Source organism: Macrotis lagotis, chromosome 7, assembly GCF_037893015.1.
Source record: "Macrotis lagotis isolate mMagLag1 chromosome 7, bilby.v1.9.chrom.fasta, whole genome shotgun sequence".
Taxonomy (NCBI): domain Eukaryota; kingdom Metazoa; phylum Chordata; class Mammalia; order Peramelemorphia; family Peramelidae; genus Macrotis; species Macrotis lagotis.
In genome coordinates this window covers 15937622-15959930 of record NC_133664.1, presented here as the reverse complement: position 1 = coordinate 15959930, position 22309 = coordinate 15937622, and the positions used below count along the sequence as shown (strand labels likewise).

Sequence of the window (22309 nt, the reverse complement as noted above, 5' to 3'; positions counted from 1 at the left end):
GTACTTTTGTGTGATGATTACACACACAATGTGTGCCTTTTTTTTATTTCTTAGGCTTGTAGCTGTCTAAAAGAAGTATTGCCACTCCTTCAGTTTTCACTTAAAACCTGCATATTTGACAAGGTGGATTCTGTTTTACTTAAAATAACTACCCTTGTATTTTTTACTATATTTTTTCTGTTTAGCTGGATTTCTTAATGTTAGATAATGACAAATTAACTTTTCAGAAAAAGTATTTCTCCTTTAAGACCTTTTAAAACACAACATTGTGAATCCCTTCAGTTAGATTATGCTTGCAGAAGGTTACACTTGCCTGAGAAAAGATGCTCTCAAACTCCTACCACGTGGGTTTTTTTTTTTTAAGAAAACTGAACTATAAGGGTTTAACTTCGACTGTTTAGTGCTATGACAATTGAGGTTTTGAGTTGTGGCTCACAAGTCATTTTGATGACAACTAGAAAGACTACAGTTGGGATGGTTCATGTAGTGGAACCATGTGATGGTGTCCAAACTTAGGGCTTGATAAACTGTCTCTTTAAAAATTGGTGTCTGTCGAAAATACAAGGTTTCTATTTCTTTGCAAACTGTTGATGGCTTGATGCAATGTTTGACTTAAAAAAACTACCTCATCTGTGAATAAAACATGAACTTTAATTCTGGAAGAGATAAAAACATGTTCAAGTGGAGTGTAAGTGTTAATAAGTAATGGTTGCTCAAAAGCAGAATTTTTTTTTAAGATGGGCCAAGTTAGAATTTAAAATGCTCATTAAGCAAAAAAAGACGGAACAAAGGAGTTTTCTGGGGTTTTCTATTGATTTAAATATTGCCAAGTGTTTTCTTATGCCATTCACATGTAATTATTAATAGCCTCTTCCCCCTTACCCAGAAAGGACAGTCATCCACAAAAGCCATTAGAGAAGGTGCTTCCACATGTGGAAAAGTTAAGACACCAAAGGGTTCAAATAAGCTTAATGTACACAGACTTGGCCAAATCTCAGTAGCTTAGAGGTAATAGTGAAATTGCTTAGGAGCCAGGATCCAACTTCCTGCTCTACCTCTGTAAGGGAACTTGGTCTCTCCTTGTAGCTACTAACTTTACTTAGGTGACCTCTTTGATTCCTGGGTATGTCTCCTCAATGAAAGGGTTGTCTGCCAGAGTGTACCTACTAGAGAGTAGTTCAGTCCTAAGGACTTGAAAATGATGAATGTTAAGAGAATGAGAAAGTCATTCTAACAAGGTGGTGCTATTAAGTGATTGCTGTGTGATGTTTCATGTTCAACGTGGTCACAGGGCCTCCTGGCTTACCTTAGCCCAGTCAGTCTGGGTAAAGAGGAGCCTTTTGGGAATAGCCAAAGCAATGGGGTCCCAAATGAACATTTACTTGTGCCTTGTTTTGGGTCAGAAGGACTATCCAAATTGGTGTTCTCATCCTCATGTCATGGCAATGAAGGGTAGCTAGGTGGTGCAGTGGATAAAAATGCAGATTGGGGAGGCAGGAAAACTTGCTAAACATTTTGCTACTTGTGTGACCCTGGGAAAGTCACTTCATCCCATTTCCCTCCTATATCCTTATCTGTGGATTGAACTGGAGACTGAAATGGCAAATGATGTGTTTTCCAACACAACTGAACTAAGAAACCCACACAATCCAGCAAGGGAATGGTTGAATGGACCAACTTCAACTGCTGTTGAGTATCTGAGCTACATTTGAAAAATGTTTTTTTCCTGAATGTTATTTTTAATAATAAGGTGGTCTTAAGAAACAAGAGGACGAAGACAACGTAGGACAATGCTTAAGAGACATTGGGGCAGGTAATGGAAATCTTTGGGACTTTCTCACTCCCTGGTTGCTAGGGGAGGTAAGTTTTTTGGGGGTTCAAAGAGCTCTGAAAGATGGGGAAAAATCCACATCCATAGAATGAGTCTGCAGGTGACCTTTTCACTTTTTTCTTTTTTTCCTTTCCTGATTCACAGCAAGACTAATGTGGAGATGTGTAACATTGTACTTTCTTGGAGAGGGAAGGGTAGGAGGTAGGAATTTTACAAAAATGAAAAATGTCTACAATAGAAATTTTGTAACAGGGTAGTGGCTTTCAGCTCAATAGGAGAACCTCCAGCAGGATGGACTTGGTTCCCTTCACTAGACTAGGTGGTCATGGAGGCCTGTCTCAAGTGCTTGCTTGAGATTCCAAGACCAGATGCTGGTCAGTGAAGGACACTTGTCAAGGTAACTGCAGACTCCCAGGTCCACAATTCTCAAACGTGGGTCATCTAGTTCACGTTGACTAGACTTAAAAAATTTTCCCATCAAAGTCCTTTACAATGTTGTCATAGTTCATGTCTAAGCCTTTAATAATTCCCCTGTGGATAAAATTTTATCTTACTCCAAATGTGTAGTCTGCACTTGAGTGATCAAAGACCTCAGCACTTGGCTGGAATGAACACCTGGAGCCTACTGATTCCTTTTTCAAAGCAGAAGGCAGGAAAAGCCAGGCAAAATCATTCCATTCATTTTTTGGGGGGGGGGCCACTGAAAAAGACTGGTTTAATACAACCTCAGGATCCCTGGACCAAGAACAGATGGGATGGGAAGTAGGAGAGGGGGAGCCACTTCATTTTAAATCGGCACATGGGGGCAACATGGCCGAGAGAAGCCGGCTTGCAGGCCACAGTAAGGCCGGGAGGGGCTTTTAAGATCCAGGGCAATCTGGAGTCTTAATTTCATGAATATCATTGGGAAGGCTGATACAAACCACTACATGTTTATTACTCCATTAAAAAGTAGAGTTTATCTTGGCTTCCTGGCCTTTCCATTCAGTACAACGGAGGCAGTCCTCACTGGCTCATGAGGTGCAGGTTTTCACAATTCCCATCACAATTCATGCCCTCTCGTGGTGGCCCTGAGCAGGTCCAAAGCAGACTCACTTATACTTTAGTACATTTCAAAACAAAGTCTGAAGAGATGACAATTCAAAAACAGTTTAAGGGCAAAGGCATAAAGTAAGTTTTGAAGGTGGATCGTTTACCATCAAAGTTGGGGGGGGGATCTGGTTTCATTTTTCATCCAAATTAAGTCATAAGCAAATTCTTTTGATTTTGGAAAGTTCTATGTTTAAAAAGGAGTTTCCAAAGACAGCTACGCCAAAGACTGCTAGAATACTGCCAGGAAGAGTTTTCTCTCAGAGCATCAAAGAAATCAGATCACCTTGTGTGTGTGTGTGGGGGGGAAGCCAATGTTCCATAATTAGGCTTCTTAAGCAACTTCTGGTGGGCTTATGATAAAGAAGAGACATTGAGAGAGAGACAGATCCCCTGGAATCTGAACACAGGCTGAAGGACATTTTTTCTCTCTGTTCTTGAGGTTTCTCATCTTGGGGGAAGAGGGTTATGTTTACTCTTATAAGACATTCCATTTATATCAATGCATGGCATGGAAACAACGTGGAGACTTAATCAGACTGCCTTCTGTGGGGTGTGGGAGGGAAGGGAGGGTGGGGGTAAATTGTAGAATTCACAGCCTTGCAAAAAAAAATGATGGGTGGGGGTGGCTAGGTGGTGCAGTGGATAGATCCCTGGCGCTGGAGTCAGGAGGACCCCAGTTCAAATCTGACCTCAGACACTTTGTAATGACCTAGCTGTGTGGCCTTGGGCAAGCCACTTAATCCGATTGCCTTGCAAAAACTAAAAAACAAAAAAAAAAATGATGGGTACATATTACTATTTTAATTGGAAAACAAAATGTTAGAACAAAAACTTCTTAAAAATCTGAAAATTCTGTTTCCAGACAGGCCTAAAAGAAGTTAAAATAAATAAAGGTAACAATGAAGCAGCAATGCTAGTTGCTTAAGATTTCAGTATAGAAATATACATTAAAGTCTGGATAACCCCCTAGGATGATTTTCAGGGGGGGAAAAAAAGGAAAGAAGCCAGTTTTTTCTACAAATCCATAATTTATTTTCATAGCAAGAAAAATACATAAATTAAGTATTCACAAACATTTTAACTAGAAGTTGCTTTGGAAAAGCTGACTGTAATCTGGGTTCCAGTGCTAATAGACTAAATGAAAACAAATCAAGGTCATTTTAGGGTAGTCTTGCCCCAGGAGTTAGGAAAACCTGAATTTAAATCCAGTAAGAGATAGTAGCTGTGTAACCCTGGGCAAGTCACTTAAATCTGTTGGCTTCTGGTTTCTCATCTGCAAAATGAGTTGGAGAAGGAAATGGCAAACCATTCTAGTATCTTTGCCAAGAAAATCCCAAATGGGGTCAACAAAGAGTCAAGACAGGAGTGAACAAGAACAAAAGATCACTTTGAATTAAGTTAGGCCATATGAAAATATGGAATCTTTCTAACACAAAGGATTTCTTTTTTTTTGCTTAAAAGTGATCATCTCACTATAAAATAAAACCCCTACCCAAATGCAACTGTCCCTCGCTTTCCCATTCTCCATTGGATTCAGAAATTCTGGTCTATCAACTTTTTTGGAAGAGAAGTGAACCTAGCATTTGAAGACTTCCTGAAAAACATGGCTGGTCCCATATAACAATACATCCCCAAGAACTAAACTTGAAGTCCTCCATTGGGTTTTTAGTCCAGTTAAATGATAATCTGTTGCATTAATTCAGTCATATAAGAACAAGCACCGATCAAGTACGGCAGCAGTCCCCTATGGGCTGGACTGTGCCAAGTTAGAAGTCACTCGGATTCAACATCTGCCCAATTCCATTTCAGTTGTCACTGGGATCCCATTTGTCCTGGTGTTCTTCACCGACGGAATCTTCTCTCCAGAGAAGTCCACTCCTCCCCTCATTTTCTCTCCTTTTCTTTTTGAGGGTCTTTTTTAAAGCTGGGGCTCATCAGTTCTTTGGGCACAATCAAAATGCTGCCATCCTGGCCACAATGAAGAGCATACAGGTTGGGATTGACAGGCCTGCCCTGGTCATCCCTTAACCTACTGAAAACATCCTGATAAAGGTCATGGAGCTTCTGTTTCATGAGATGCAGTGACTTGCTATATTGGGCCCTATCTAGTTTAAGGCTCTCCCTTTTGGCCCGCAGCTTGCACACATCTTCTTCCAGGCTGAGAATCACATCCAATTTGCGTTTCCGGCAGTTCTGAGCAGCGACTTTATTTTTGCCCCTCCTTCGGATATCACGGAGCAGAGAAACCTGTGTGTCTGTCAGCAAGCTTTTGGCTAACACACTGTTGAAGGAGTCGACGGGCATGCTGACGATTTCATCCACTGAGAAGGGAAGACGCAGGGTTTTGGCATGGTGTTCGTCCTGGCTCAGCCTGCTGGCCTGGTCACCGAGGTAGCTGCTCCTTTTTACGTTCCGGGACTTCTGGGACCATGGAAAGAGAGGTTCAGACGATGGTGGACTTGGCAGTAGGTAGTAAGTGTGGTTATGAAGAATGTGTTCCAATGTTGGCTCTCTGGAAAGGTCTGAGCCCTTCCCGCCACCGGTACCGCCCAGCTCGCCTGTCTCTGGGTAGTGACCTCCGACAGCTCCCTCTAGTCCCTGCTGGGAGAGAGATTCGGCATCACTGCTGTAACCCACAGCACCTTCATCATCACATGGGGAAGCCGATGAACTTGGATTGGTCACAAATGTGCTGCTATGACTGGAATTTAAGGAAAGTCCAGAATCGGAATCTGGCTCTTCAAAAAGCTGGGAAACTTCCATTGGGTCAAAACCCTCCTCCATGGCAAAAGACATGAGATTTATCTCATCAAATATGCTTTCATCAAGGTCCAAGAAAAGGTCTGGGGCTGTTAGGTTCCTGGTTCTACTCTCAGAAGATGGAAAAAGTCCTGCCCAGTCTGTCCCTGGAAGAGGGAGGGCGTTGCTAGAATTTAATGGTAGGAATGCCTCCTGAGTCTGTGGCTGCCTGGCCCACGGGTCCCTTCTGGATGCATCTGGCCGTAACAACATGGCCTCGTGCAGGCTTACGTCATGGCTAATGGCCTGGCTAAAGTTCACACTGTCCTGCTCCAGAGCATCCACACCGTCACTGCTGCCGTTGCAGAGAAGAGGCAGGGGCTGAGACGACACACCCTGGAAGGGACGACAAAGCAGAGACCTCTTGGTTGATGGAGAGAGCTTTACATTTTGGGGCAGAACTACATGTGAGTAGAGAGGTTCTAATGGTAAAGAGTGGTTAGAGGCATTCTGCAAATGGACATGTGAGTATATATGAGATTCCCGACCTCCTTTCTTGGGTCATCCTACCCTGAAGGTCTCTGTCCTTCTCTGCCTCCTTCAAACTCTGCCTTGTTTGTTTCTGTGTCCTTCCTATAGAATGAAAACTCTCATAGGTAGGAGCTGGTGGCCTAGTTCAGGCCACAATTGAACTTAGATTTTTTTTTGTTTTTTGTCAAGGCAATGGGGTTAAGTGTCTCACCCAAGGCCACACAGCTAGGTCATTATTAAGTGTCTGAGGCCAGATTTGAACCCAGGTACTCCTGACTCCAGGGCCGGTGCTCTATCCACTGCGCCACCTAGCCGCCCCAACCCATTACTTCTGGACAAGCATTTTATACACATGACCTCAATGGATCCTGTAAGGAAGGGTATTATCTACCTTTTACAGATGAGGAAACTGAGGCTCATGAGGCCTATGGAGTATAGGTGACTTCATCAGAGGATCACACAAAGCTCTGGAGCTAGAAGAGGACCTTAAAAGCTCAGTTCTAGGCCAGCCCTCCCATTTAATAGATGAAGATGCTAAAACCCAGAGAAGGGAGAAATGATTTGCTTAGGTTCACACACAATGAAGGCTAGAATCTGAACTCAGCTCCACTAGACCAGGCTTTCTTGACCTGAGGTCCATGAATTTAAAAACAACACACCCCACTATGATAGCTCTCTTTTTTAAAAAAAATTATTTAGTATTTTATTTTCCTCCAATTACATGTAAAAATGATTTTTAACATTCATTTTTAAAGCAGTTCCAAGGGGCAGCTAAGGTGGCGCAGTGGATAGAGCACCGGCCCTGGAGTCAGGAGTCCTTGAGTTCAAATCCGGCCTCAGACACTTAATAATGACCTAGCTGTGTGGCCTTGGGCAAGCCATTTAACCCCATTGCCTTGCAAGAAAAACAAAAACAAAAACCTAAAACAATTCCAATTCTCTCCCAACCTTCCTCATTGAAAAGCAAGCAATTCAGTATGGGTTATTCATGTGTAGTCATGCAAAATATAATTCCATATTAGTCAGGCTTGGGGCGGCTAGGTGGCACAGTGGATAAGAGCACCAGCCCTGGAGCCAGGAGGACCTGAGTTCAAATCTGACTTCAGACACTTAATAATTACCCAGCTCTGTGGCCTTGGGCAAGCCACTTAACCCCATTTGCCTTGCAAAAAAAAAAAATAACTATTCATATTAGTCAGGCTGTGAAAGAAACCAAAGAATAAAAACACCCAAGAAAAGGAAAGCTCTTTTTAAAAAGTCTGTTTCAGTCTGTGTTCAGGCACCGCCAGCTCTTTCTCTGGGGGTGGGGGGCATTGTTCATCTAAGTTCTTCAGAGTCACCTTGGATCAAGACCTTGCTGAGAGCAGCTGAGTCATCCATAGCTGACATCATACAATATGACTGGTACTTTGTACAGAATCATTTTGCATCAGCTCATGTAAGTCTTTCTAGGTTTCTCTGAAACCTGCCTGCTCATCATTTCTTATGGCACAATAGTATTCCATCACAATCACATACCACAATTTGTTCAGCCATTCCCCACTTGATGGGCATCTCCTCAATTTCCAATTTTTTGTGACTAGAAAAGAACTGCTATAAATATTTTTGTACAAATAGATCCTTTTCCTTTTGGTTTTTTTTTTTTTATCTATTTTTGGATATGAACCTCATCCACTGAGAAGGGAAGACATAGGGGCTTTGGCTTGGGGTCAGTGGTATTGCTAGGTCAAAGGGTATGCGTAGTTTAGTAGCCCTTTGGGCATAGTTGCAAATTGCTCTAAAGAATTATTGATGGGGCCCACACCAATATCTTATACCATTTATATATAGGGTAGATAAGACGATTTATGAACAAAAAGGATAGAGTGTGATGTGAGATGTAAAATGGATAATTTTGATTTTATTAAAGGAGGGAATTCTTTTTTTTGGTTTTTACAAAGAAAATAAATGTAGACAAGATTCAAAGGAAAGCAGAAACCTGGGGGGAAATTTTTATAGACAGTTTCTCAGATAAAGGCCTCATATGTCAAATATATAAAGAACTTTGTCAAATCTATAAGAAGATGAACAGGATGAGCTTTCTGTTGAAGAAGTCAAAACAATTTATAGTCATGTGAAAAAATGCTCTAAATTGTTACCGATTAGAGAAATGCAAATTAAAACAACCTTCATATCATTTTAGACCTATTAGTTTGGCTCAAATGAGAGAAGAGGAAAGCTACAAATATTAGAGGATATGGAGAAAAACCAGGATTTTAATCCATTGTTGGTGGATCTGAGAGAGCTAATCCCACCATTTTGGAGAGAGATTTGGAATTCTGCTCAAAGTGAATTTGCTGCCTATATTCTTTGACCCAGCAATACCATTATTAGATGTTTCCCAGGATGCTTAGGGAAATGGAAAAGAATCTAAAAGAACTGGAAATCAAGGGGAAGTCCATCAGTTGGGAAATGGCTGAACAAGTTGTGGTATAAGATTGTGATAGAATACTTTCATGTATTATATAATACATTCATGTCTCATTTTCCCCATATCGCCTTCAACGTTTGTTATTTTCCTTTTCTGACCTATTAGTAAATCTAATAGGTATGAGGCAGTACCTCAGAATTGTTTGAATTGGCATTTCTTCAAGCAACAGTGAATTAGAGCATTTTTTCATATATGATAACTGATTACTTCATCTAAAAACTTCATATCTTTTGATAATTTTCTTTTGATCAGTTATCAATTGAAGAATAATTATTTTATAAATTTGACTCAGTTCTCTTTATATTTCAGAAATGAAGTTTTAATAAGAGAAATTTGCTTTAAAATTTTTTCATAGTTACTGTAGTTCCTTCTATCCTATCTCTCTCCTTGTTTGTTCTCCCTCTTTTTTCATCCTATCCTTCCTCAAAAATGTCTTCCTTCTGACTACCACCTCCTCCAATCTACCCTCCCTTTTATTACCCTTCTCCCTTTTTCTTTTCCCCTTCTCCTCCCACTTTCCTGGGGCGAGACAGATTTCCATATGCAATAAAGTAGGTAATACTCCTTCTTTGAGCCAATTTTGAGAGTTAAGATTCACTCACTCTTCCTCACCTCTCCATCTGCTCCTCCATGCTAAAAGTTTTTTCTTACCTCTTTTATGTGAGATAATTTATACTATTCTACCTCTCCCTTTATTATTTTATTCTTTTTGATATCATTTTTTCATATTCAACTCACCCCTGTGCCCTCTGTCTGACATGCTCCTTCTAATTACCCTAATAATGAGAACATTTTTTATGAGTTACAAGTTTTAGTTTCCTGAGTAGGAATGTAAGCAGTTTATCCTTAAGTCCCCTGTGATTTCCCTTTCCTGTTTACCTTTTTATGCTTCTCTTGAATCTTGTATTTGAAAGCCACATTTTCTATTCAGCTCTAGTCTTCTCATCAAGACTGCTTGAAAATTCTCTCTTTCATTGAAAATCTATTCCCCCCCCCCCCCCCCAGAAATACTCAGTTTTGCTGGGTAGGTGATTCTAGTTGTAATCCTAGTCCCTTTGTCCTCCAGGCTATCATATTCCAAGCCCTCTGATCCTTTAATGTAGAGGCTGCTAAATCTTCTCTTAAACAGACATGATAATTGAATTGTTTCTGCTTGCCAGAAGCCCTGAATTTTACCCATAGCTCGTGGGACTTTTCATTTGGGGAATCACTTTCAGGAAATGCTCAGTGGATTCTTTCCATTTCTATTTTATCCACTGGTTCTAGAATAGTAGAACAGTTTTCATTGATAATTTTTTAAAAGATGATATCTAAGTTTTGTTATTTTAATCATGGCTTTCAAGTAGCCCAACAATTTTTGTTTGTTTTTTGAAAGGCATTGGAGTTAAGTGACTTGACCAAGGCCATACAGCTAGGTAATTATTAAGTGTCTGAGACCGGATTTGAACCCAGGTACTCCTGACTCCAGGGCCGGTGCTTTATCCACTATGTCACCTAGCTGCCCCTGTGTTGTGTTTCTTAAAGAAAACTTTCAATAACATTGCAATAAATTTTTAAAATTCAATTGTGGGGGCTCCTCCTGACTTCAGGGCTAGTGCTTTATTTACTGCGTCATGTAACTGCCCCCTCATACCCCTCAGACCCAGCCTCTTTCTCTTAGAAGGAGGATACAAGGTTGATCCTGGGCTCCCTCCCATGCCCTTCGATTTCAATAGCCAGAGTCCATTAGTTTTACCTCCAGGGAATTTTCCATCGGAGGTGCCATCAAATGAAAAATGTCTTCCAGAGACCAGGCTGCGTCCAATTCATCTCCATTGCTCTGAAAAAGATACAAGAGGGATGGTTTTTTCAAGGTCACCAGTTCAAGGAACTACCTTGGAGATAGGGACCAGGTGTTCCCTCTCCTAGCTCCCGTCACACCCAGGGCAACCAGAAGGGGAAGCTAACCCTTCCACCCCATCCCACTTCTCTTCCCTTCAGGCCCAGGGCCCCCGAGGGGAAGATGCCCTTGAGAAATAAAGTTTCTTGTTTCAGATCATGGGAGAAAACCTGCCCTCTTTCTCTCACAAAGATGAACACTGGGAGGTCATCCAGGGCAGAGGCTCCTGAAGTGGGTTCAAATAGAAATTTCATTATAATTGGTTCCCTTTGTATTTTATATTATGCATGATAAGAAAGGCTATCCCCAAACTTTTTCATGTTTTACATGAGGAAACTGAGTCCTGACTTGATTTTTCCCTTGTAGATTGTGTATCTTATATACCTCTTTTGATATGATTGTTCTCTTCCTCCATTAGAATACAAGCCCTTAATACAAGTCTAATTCAATGCCCTTGAGGGCAGAACTATTTTTGTCTTTCTTAGGACCCCCAGGACCTGGCATATGATAACTCATGTGGATTGATTGTTTGCCAAGGTCATACAGAATTTAAACCTTGGTATTCTTACTCCAGATTCAGAAATATTTCCAGTGCCCCTTATACAGCTATTGCCCCCAAAGAGATATTCCCATGATGCACAAAATCTTATGTCTGTTCCTCTGGCTTTGGGTCTCTATGATCCAGGGTTAGGGATTGAATCTAGACTCTCCCTACTACCATAGGTCAATCAGACCAACATCTGAAGAACACTCATGGCATAGACATTTCCTGGTGCCATTGGCATAGACCCTCAAAGCCCTTTGGAAGTGTTCAGAGAATTCTGTACTCCAAGGTACAATGGGTGCTTTTAGGCCAAGTTAATGTACAAGAATGAGCTTTTTTGAAGAGACTGAGTCTTCGTGCTGTGTAGCCTGAGTCTTCCTAGTGAAGGAGGGGTGGTCTTGGCCATCCAGAGAACCTGGACTCAATGTGCCTTTCAGTGTTTTGATAATATACAATCCGGAATTCATTCCTACACGTGGGTGAAAGATCTCTCATCAAAGTGAAAATGTGGGATGGTTCTAGAAACAGAAAATGGTCTCCCTTGTCCATGGCACAAGCCCCTGAAGCTGCCAGTGACCAGTCTTCCTATGCATCTGTTTCATCTGTAGGATATGGTTTTCCCAGTGACTTGGATGAAGCCATGCTTGTCCAATCTGCAGAATCAAGGACTATGAGAGCAAGACAGGTCCTGAAAGTTCTCTGATCCATTCAAAGTCCACATCTGTAAGGCCTTCTACAATAAGGTTCACAAGTAGTTATCCCTCTTTGGCCCTATTGCCACCCCTAGGGTCAGGAAACCCTCAAGGTCCACTCTCTGAAAAAGGAATCCACTTATTTTTAAACCCTCCAGAAATTTAGAATGATAGAATGTCAGAGTTGCATCTTAGGGTGCTAGACCTGTAATCAGGAAGACCTGAATTCAAATGTGACTTCAGACACTTCTTAGCTGTGTGAACTCAGTTTTTGCCTCAGTTTTTCCCTCCTCTGTAAAATGGGGATAAGAATAGCATCAATCTCCCATGCCATTTCACTGCTGTTTGCCTCAGTTTCCTCATCTGTAAAATGGGAATAACAACATCTACTTTCCAGGTTGTTTTGAAGATCAAATGAGATGATAATTTTAAAGTGTTTATAATGTCTGGCACATACTAAGCTCTATACAAATATTAGCTATTGTATCATCATCATCATCATCATCATTTCTCTAATTATCTCCTCCAGCCTCCAATGGAGGTCTAGAAAAGCAAAGTTTGCTCAAGGGCCATAGTCACAAAACATTTTGAAAACCATGTCTAATTCGATGAAACACATTTGTGTGATTTGAGGAAGCAAACAGCAGGTGCTTAATCAGTGTTGGTGCTATAAATGAATGTGGATTAGCTAGACAGGGGCTACAGACACCTGCAGAGCCTACTGTTTCAAGGGTGGGGCCTACTAGTCCTCCTCCTACCAAGGTTTCATTCATGGGTGAGAATTCTGGGCTCCCAGGTCAAGTCTATTCAGGGCAATCTCCAAGGGTGGCTTCTTGGCCTCCCCAGGGTTTTACTGACCCTGCAGGGCAGAGCCAGGGTCTAAAGAGATTCCTGCAGATTAGAGGGAAGGGAACACGTATTTATTAATTAGAAAGAACATCATTATTTAGAGGAATGGGTCAAGTCTAAGAAGCTGAAATGCAAAGGAAAGAAAGTCCTACACAAGGATTCCTATGATGAGCTTCCTAAGTGCTAGGGCAATGTTTGGGTGAAAAATCTGGAGACGTTTTCCACGGGCACCAGGCTCCAGGAGCATCAAGGGCATGACTTGGCATCCTCAAAAGCCACGGCTGTCCATAGCAGCTGTGATGCAGATTGAGATCTTCCAATGAGAGAGGTCACTGTCCATCTCATCCCAATCTGACCTAAGCAGGGACATTCAAAAGATAGTTGAACAGCTGGGGCAGCCAGGTAGTATAATGAATAGTGTCCGGCTTGGGAGTCAAGAAGCTCTGAGTTCAAATCCTGCTTCAGACACTTACTAGTTCTGTAGTCTGCGTAGGTTGCTTCACCTTTACCTGCCTAAGTTTCCTCATCTGTAAAATGAAAATACTAACAGTACCTATCACCTATTGTGAGGATCAAATGAACTAATAAATGAAACCTTAATACTATAAATGTTAGCTATTATTAATACATGATATACACATTATTAAATCTTTGTTATGTTACATATAATAAATACTATGATATATACTTATATATCATGCTATTGCATAGTTATATAGAATATAATCACATATTTGTTATATTTACATATCCGATTTACTATACATAATGCAATTGTATTAGAATATTGCAATAATAGATCATTGATGATAGTAGCCATCATTTATATAATGCTTACCAGCTGCTATGCATGGTGCTAAGCACTTTGAATTCTTTAGGAAGGAGGTACCATCATGATCTCCATTGTACAGATGAAGAAACTGAGTTAGGGAGAGGTTCCGTGACTGTGCCAAGGTTACCAAAGTAATAACAACATTAAGATAATAAGAAAATGGTAGAACCCAGGTCCTCTGCTGCCAGTCCCAGACGTTCCCTGATGCCTCCTATTCAGTTCTGGAGGCATTTTTAAGGCAGGTCATTCCTAAGGTGAGGAATTACTAAAAATAAATTTTGAAATAATTAAATAATAATTAAGTTGTTGAAATAATGCCTTAAAATAATTAAATGGCCTAAAATAATCTCTAAACATAATTAGTTAATGATCAAAGTGAGAAGCCGGAAGGGCTGGCAGAAGTGGACCTGCAGAAAAGCTAAGGCAGGTGGACATGATAGCTCTCTAAATATGTCATGAGCAGCCAGATGATGCATTGGTCTCACTCTGGTCCCAAAGACAAGACTCTGATGACCGAGGATTCCTGAGGAAGGGAGAGCAGGGTAGTCAGGCTCTCCTGGTTGGCACTGGGGACACCATTGGGCTCCTAGGGGTGTCTGTCATGGGGTGAGGAACTGGGTGGAGGGAGAAGAAAGTGGATCCTGGGGAGTGTGAGCTTGGAGGACAAAGACCCTCGGAGCTGGATCAGAGGGAGTCATCAGGTGGTCACACAGAGAGGTCAAGAGAGGGGCCTCGCTGGGAGTACAGGCTTGGTTTGTGCTCCTACACATGTTCCTGAGAAAAGTTCCAAGGTTGTAGTCTTCAGTAGACTGAGAAAGGCTGCCTGTTCCTTCATGAGTCCCATATATCCTAACTGAGAACCTGGGCCTCAAAGTACTACGAGAGGAAAATCAATCAGTCAACATTATTTAACACTTATGAGATTGGCTAATATGATAAAAAAGGAAAATGATCCATATATGAGGGGATGTGGGGACATTGGACACCAATGCATCGTTGGAGTTGGGAACTGATCCAATCATCCTGGAGAGCAATTGGGAACTATGTCCAAAGGAAGGGAGAGCAGGGCATCACTGGGCTCCTGAGTGTGTCTGTCATGGGGTGAGAAACCCCTACTGGGGACAAACCACTGCTGGGGCTGTATCCCAAAGAGATCACCAAAAAAAGCGAAAACGACCCACATATACAAGAATATTCAGAGTAGCTCTTTGTGTGCTGGCAAAGAACTGGAAATTGAGGGAATGTCCATCAATTGGGGAATGGCTGAACAAGCTATGCTATATGAATATCATGGAATATTATTGTTCTATATTGTCCTATAAGAAATCTTAAGCAGGTGGATTTCAGAAAAATCTGGAAAGACTTGCATGAACTGATGCTGAGTGAAGCGAGCAGAACCAGAAGAACATTGCAAACCTTCAACATTATGTGATGATAGAACTAGGATGAACTTAGCTCTTCTCAGCAGTACAGTGAACAAAGACAAAGGACTTGTGAAGAAAAATGCCATTTACATCTAGAGAAGAAACTGTGGAGGCTGAATGTAGACCAAAGCATACTATTTTCACTTTTAAAAACTGGTTTTATCATTTTTTCTTCATTTTCCTCCTTTTGTTCTGATTCTTCTTTCACAACATGACTGATGTTGAAATGTGTTGAACATGATTGTACATGGATGACCTTTATCGGATTACTGGCTGTCATGGGGAGGAAGGAGGGAAGAAAGAGAGGTAGAAACATGTGAAGCTCAAAATCTTACCAAAACATCAATATGGAAAGCTATCTTTACATGAAATTGGAAAAAATCAAATTTAATTTTAAAAAAAGACAGATCCTACCCCCCAAGTCTAATATAGAAGTGGGGGACGGAGACAAGGCAATAAAAAAAGTCAGAGCCCTTCCTTAAGGGAGTTTACTCCATAGTTGGATAGAGAAACTCAGTAGATTGTTTAAACAAAAATACAAGTCAGCACTGAACCCCAAAAGGATGTAAACAATCCTGTAAAGTATACTCTTTCCCTCTCTCCTTTTATTATAAAGTTTGGAAGAGCCAGGCTTAATCTACAAAGGCTGATGTTCCAGGATGGCGCTCCTATGGACCTTAAGAATTTTTTTTTTAGGTGTTATATAGACAATATTTTTTAACTAAATTACAAGCAGTAAATAGCAAGAAATGCTCCATCAAAGCCAAGTAGGACTGTGCAGGGAGCTGGGGCAACCTATGGATGCTTTTGGATTCCCAAGAATATTAAAATATTAAAAGATCAGAATCATCAGGAATAACATGACAAAAACTGGGAAAACTGAAGGGCTGTCTGGAAGAAATGAGGTTTAGACCAGGGGTATTTCTTAATCATTTTGTATCATGGAACCTCTTTGTCAGTGATTTGATGAAGTCTTCTCAGACTTCACCCCTACAATCTGGAAAATCTGAGTAAAAGATTTTATAAGCTCCGGTGGATTATTATTACTATTATTATTTTAAATAGAGTGGCAAAATAAGAGATCGCTTTCACAGCTATGAGTGAGGAAGAGTTCATTACTAACGAAGATCACAGAAGATACAGTGAACAGTTTTACTTGCTAAAAATTAAAAAGTTTCTGTACAAATAAAATCAATGATGTTAAAATGAGAAAAGAAACAGTTGACCTGGAAACATGCTTTGCAGCAAGTATTTCTAATAAAGTCTGATAGCTAAAATATATAAGGATAAGAGACATTCCCTAATGGATAAATGATCAAAGAATATGAACAGGTAATTCTTCAAAGGAAGAAATCTAAGCTCTTAACAACTGAATGAAAAAAAGTGCCCTGAATGACTGATAATAAAGAGATCTACAAATTAAAATAACTCTGCCACCCACAGATCAGCAGAGATGACAGAAAAGGGAAACTACTGCAGGAACCAAGGGAGGACCTTGTTGGAAAAAACTGTGAATCAGTTCTGAAAAGCGATTTGGAACTCTGTCCGCAGGGTCACAAAACTGGGATGGCTCTTTGACAAAGTGTGGCTCCAAAGTGGAGAGGAAAAGGAACCATACTTATCATGCCAGCATGTTTAGTTATAGCAAAAATCTGGGAGCTGAGGGAGTGTCTGTCACCTGAGAGATATTTGGACAAATTATAGTCTATACATGGAACCAAATATGAATTGGATGGGTTCGAAGAAACTGGGAAGACGTATGAATGGATGCAGAGAGTTGGGAGAAGAATTAAGAGGCCATTTGTACAATTACAGCACAATAAATAAAAATCTTGAGTGTATACTCTTCTGTTATTATTGAAAGGGGTTTTGGGGAGCAGCTAGGTGGCGCAGTGGATAGAGAACCGGCCCTGGAGTCAGGAGGACCCGAGTTCAAATGTGACCTCAGACACTTAATGATTACCTGTGTGACCTTGGGCAAGTCACTTAACCCCATTGCCTTGCAAAAACTAAAAAAAAGTGATGAAAGTAATTTTGAATGACTTAAGAACTGTTGATCAACCATCACTATAGAAGACTAATGATAAAGCAGGAGCCAGATGGGGGAGGGGTGTTTGTCAATCCAACAGAGAGATGGGGAGCTCAAGGACCCAGAGTGAGAGAGATACTTTTGGATATGGCTGATGTACAGATTTGATTTACTTGACTAAAAATAGTACAGGAAAATATTGTTTTTGTTTTAAGATGTGGGTGTGGGGAAGAAAAATGGGACTTTGTATCTATTTTTTTTAAAGACTAGAACAAAAAGGAGGTTCAGAAGCAGAGATAAGCAGGGGAGTGTTCAAAAACAAATAGGCTGAATTTATTAGTCTTTAAAAACGGCCATCTGCACAGAATATATTTGAAGTCTCACGGACAAGTTTCTTTTTCCATTAAGTTGAAAATGGAGGTAGAGTGAATGCTGGACCTGGAGTTCAAATCCAGCCTCAGACACTTTACTAGCTGTGTGACCCTCTGTTTACCTCAGTTTCTTCATCTGTAAAATGAGAGTCCCTGCCTTCCAGAGGGAAGCAGTGGATGGCGTCAAAGTTCAAATCTGGCCTCAGACACTGACTAGCTGTGTGACCTTGGACAAGTCACTTCACCCTGCTTGCCTCAGTTTCCTCATCTGTAAAATGAGCTGGAGAAGGAAATGGTTAACCACTCCAGTACCTCTGCTGAGAAAACTTCGATGGGCTCATGGAGAGTTGGACATGATTGAAATGAATGAATGAACTAAAAACAACGACAAGCATCTCCCAGGCTGGTTGTGATTATCAAATGAAATAAAGATTGCTTTATGAAACAAAAAACCTTATAATAAAAATTGCAGTCCTTAGGGAAGGCTGAAAGTGCCAGGAAAGATTCTTTTCAATTAGGATGGGGAGTGGGTCACACCCCCCCCACACACATACACACACACACACACACACACACACACACGCACACTCTTTCTTGTGAACACATGCATATCTGCACATTCACACACACCCGCAGACATACACCCCCCCCCCCCAAAGGTAGTTCTGTGCCCTCCCCCAGCAAATCTTTCAGTCCTCAATGTGGAAGCACCTGAGAGCTCAGTTTTGGGATCGATAAAAGAAATTTTGATTCAGCCAAGTGGGAGTCACAGGGGAGGAGCATCCAGGAACAAAGCCACAATGGGAAGAAATGAAGCCAACTGTGCTTTTCTGGAACTGTGGGTTCTGCAAACTGTGCAGGGGGATCAACTCCCCATCAACCCTGAGGTTTTTTTCCATTCCTTTCAAGAATCATCTTTTTAGAGTAGTTCTGAAATTCTGTGCCTGAGGTTTAAAGGTCTGACAGTGATGATGAGAAGAAGAAAGAAGAAAGGAGGAGGAAGAGGAGGAGGAGGAGGAGAAGGAAGATAAAAAAAGAAAAATATTTTCATTAAAAAAAGAAAACAAAAGAATGAGGTTCAGAAGGAGAAACAGATAAGCTGACAGCTTTGAAACTTGGGGTGTTGAATTTATTATTTATTATCTTTTGATATGATCAACATACTATATGTTTATATTTATTATAGAAATAAATTTGTATATGTAAATTTATATAATATAAACATATTCACTTATTGATATTTAGACAGTATGTTTATATTAAAATACTCATAAATATATTTATATAATACACTTATTAAATAAATATATTACTCTAAGAAATTATTATCTTTTTAAAATTCAATCTGTACCTAACAGGGCCTTGCCAGTTTTGGTTCATCTGCTTTTTATGGTCTTCTGTATATCCAGTTGCTTGATTATTGTCAAGTTCAAAATGACAACAAGAAAAGAAAATAGTTTTTAAAAAAATCAAGTGAGTCTGTGATTTCTTCTTGGGGGGGGGGCCATTCTTTGGGTTTTTTTTTTATTGCCAGGGTGAAGTCTTTTTTTTTAGGTTTTTTTTTTTGCAAGGCAAATGGGGTTAAATGGCTTGCCCAAGGCCACACAGCTAGGTCATTATTAAGTGTCTGAGGCCAGATTTGAACCCAGGTACTCCTGACTCCAGGGCTGGTGCTTTATCCACTGTGCCACCTAACCGCCCTAATAATGGTGAAGTCTTGAGGCTCTTGCTTAGCCACAGAAGTGGAGCTCATCAGAGGGAAGGGCGCATGGTCAGGCCGAAGGCCCAAAGGGGAGGCCCATCAGAGAGGCCAGGGCACATACTGAATGTTCAGGGCCTTGGCTGTGAATCCTTGAAGGTTCACCATCTTCCAGACTTATCTCTCTACCCAGCAGCTTCTTGCTCTAGAAGACGCCTCAGTCCCCCCGACCCATTTCTTCCTCCCGGAACCACCATTTTAAGAACGTGCCCAGGCTGCCCCTTGTGCTTCACTCCTCTCTAGAATCCACTCCTTACTCTCTGGATTCCTGGATTCCTTCCTCTACCAACTCCCCTCCCCTGCCCTGCCCTGCCAGTCTTCAGCTTCCTCTCAGGTGTTCTCACCCCATTAGAACCTAAGCTTCCAGAGGGCATCTTTCTTTATTATTGAATTCTTTCTCTCAGAGCTTAGTATAACATCTGGCTCATCGTAGTGCCTTAATAAACACTTGTTTACTTAATTAAAACTGGTTTTGTTGAGGACTGTCCAACTCTTCATATCTCCATCTGGGGTTCTTTTGGCAGAGATCCTACAGTGGTTGGCCAATTCCTTCTCATTTTACAGATGAGGAAACTGAGACAAACAGGGTGAAGTGACTTGACCAAGGTCACACAGCTAGTAGAATGTCTATACATACTAATGTATTTTAAAATGCAGGTAAACATGATAAAATAACAAAGGTGTGCCAGAGCATAAATATATCTTGGCTACAAGACATGGAGCATTGCTCCATTTGGGTAAAGGGGCTGGCAGTGGTGCCCAAGAAGCTGGACAACAGACTAAAATTGATCAATGACCATTGGAGGCAATGGAAAAGAGCAACTATTTGCTAAGGTGATGCCTGTCAAAAGGAGGCACAGACCAGTCATGTTAAAGCAAAGGGAAGCAACAGCAGAAAGAACCAAAGTGGGGGTGGGGGTGGGGGAGAGGGGGACATGGGAACAGAAAGAAAAGCAACCCTTATCTGAAAGAGGGCAAGGTGACCCATTCTTGTGGGTCTTTGTGAAGGACTAGGGAGTATCTCAGAGGCCAGATCAGGAAGACTCTTTAGAGTTGTCTGAAGGCAAAACCATTCTGAACGGTAATTCTCCAGATTTTTTTTTTTTTAGGTTCTTTTTTGCAAGGCATTGGGATTAAGTGGCTTGCCCAAGGCCACACAGGTAGGTAATTATTAAGTATCTGATGTTGAATTTGAACTCAGGTCCTCCTGACTCCAGGGCAGGTGCCCTATCCACTGTGCTACCTAGCCACCCCTCTTCAAATTAAAAAAAAATTTTAAATTTGATTTTTAAAAAAATTCTGCCTTTTTTATTTTTTAAAATTCTGAACTCAATATAATTGATCCAAATTTGACTGTGCTATTAAAACATGAAGTTCTCTTCCATATTATATAGTTTATGACCCCCAAATTTTCTTACATTTTGATGAGATTTATTTTTTACATGTTGGAAGTAGAGACTGAGGTGGGGAAAGGGATATCAACTGAAAGGACTCTAAGAAGAGAAAAGAACACTGCTTCCCTAGTTCAACTGATCAGACAGGGGAGTACCCCAAGATATTGCACAATATCCTGTTTAGTTCAGGGATTAAAAGATACATATATCTGAATCATCTACACAGAAAATATCTATTGAACAGATTATGACTTTGGATGTATATTGTATGATGAATTGGTCCCAAATCTGAGTAAGAGGAGAAGGTCCCCAACATTCTACCATAGTGGTAAGATATGGAAGAGATGGGGATCAATGAGACAGGGAGGGGCATGGGGTCTGGACCTGTGATTTATTAGTTTAGGAAACTATTTTTTCTAATTCAATTTGATATTTTCTCTGAAACAGAGTCTTTTCAAGTCCAAAGTCTTGAGAAATGAAGTGATTTGCCCAGGTAATTTCCTCTGAAGAATGAAAATGCATATTCCACCAAAGCTTGGCTAGCATGTTCATGATGTCAAAAATGGCAGAGATGGGTTGCAATCTGTACCAATGGAGGGAACATCTACATTGATGGGACTAAAGAGCATTCAGTATGGAATGATACAGGGGCTAGACTACAGAGGCCAGGGTAAGTCTGGACAGGCAATGGAAGAAATGGTGTGAGAATAGGCTCACAAGAACGTATAAGAGAGAAAACTGGAGGAATGGTGGTGGAGGGCCTTGAGGGCAAAACCAAGGAATCTGGCCAGTATCTTGTTAGAGAATGAAGATTTTAGAACAGGAAAGTATATTTCCATGTTGGACCCCAGTCTGAGCTACCCCCCATCCTCTTAACTTCACCATGAAGGCTGAGCAGGGAGGCTGTCCCAGGTCTAAGGTACTCTTCAGGTCCACATTCCTAAAACTATCGCTCATGGACCCCCACTGTTAAAGATTCCCTTTTGTAGTCAGCCAGAGGATGCAATTAGCTCAAAGTAAAGGCGTTTACTGAGATGGTATCTTAAGAACAATACCCCAAACCTTAAACCTGGACTCCCTCTCCAGAAAATACACAGAGCATCATGGGAAGAGGAGGCCTAGTAATGAACTCTGAAAAAACAGCTCATCCGTCAACTAAATCGATCTCTCAAAAGTTACTGATGGTTTCTAAACAAATTTCCTTTTAGGAAATTAGGAACTGGACTAATTAGGAATAAATTCTATTATACTATTATTTTTATTGTCTAAGTATTATAATAAAATTACATAATTAACATGAATTATATTATTATAATAATGTTGGCAAACATTCTTCTCTTATCTTCTGTAATTTCATCAGCTGGGCTGAGAAAATGTTTTTGTAACCCTAATCCAGCTAAAATCCCACCATCTACCTAGAGGAAGCCTCTTCCGGCGCCCTCACTTAGAGTGCCTTCCCTCTATTAATGACTTCCCATTTCTCCTGTATATAGTTTACTTTGAACATCCCTGTTTTCCTGTTGTCTTCCCCCATTCGATTGTATGCTCCTTTTTGTGTCCCCAGAGGGTGGCATAGTGCCCAGAATATGCCCCATAAATGAATACTAGATGGATTACCTGAATCGACCCCCTCCTACATTAAAGATATTCATTTGATGGAGGGGGATCTGGCAGGATTGGAAGCTGAGATGTCGCCTCTCAGCCCAGGAAAGCCTCTCAAGGAGGCCTAGTGATGGACAGACTGTTTCTGCCTTCTGAGGGCCAGTCAAGTTGAGCTGGTCAGTTCTAGGCTCTTGGAAGGTGGGCCATCAGGCCAGGACATTTTTTCCCACCCTCAACCATTTCAAGAGACTGTCTCAAGAATGGAGGTTTT

The 22309-nt window shown here is 41.0% G+C and overlaps 1 protein-coding gene across 1 annotated transcript in view; it reads right to left on the bottom strand.

The window, feature by feature from the left end:
- Window positions 1–3923: 3923 nt before the first annotated feature.
- The window catches only part of NFE2L3 (NFE2 like bZIP transcription factor 3), a 29570-nt gene continuing 11184 nt past the window's right edge, over window positions 3924–22309 (bottom strand). The window contains exons 2-3 of the mRNA XM_074195510.1: window positions 10399–10482; window positions 3924–6058 (exon numbers count right to left, since the gene is read on the bottom strand). Coding sequence (XP_074051611.1) covers window positions 4808–6058; window positions 10399–10482 — 1335 coding nt within the window. The 3' untranslated portion in view covers window positions 3924–4807. The remainder of the gene's footprint in view (window positions 6059–10398; window positions 10483–22309) is intronic.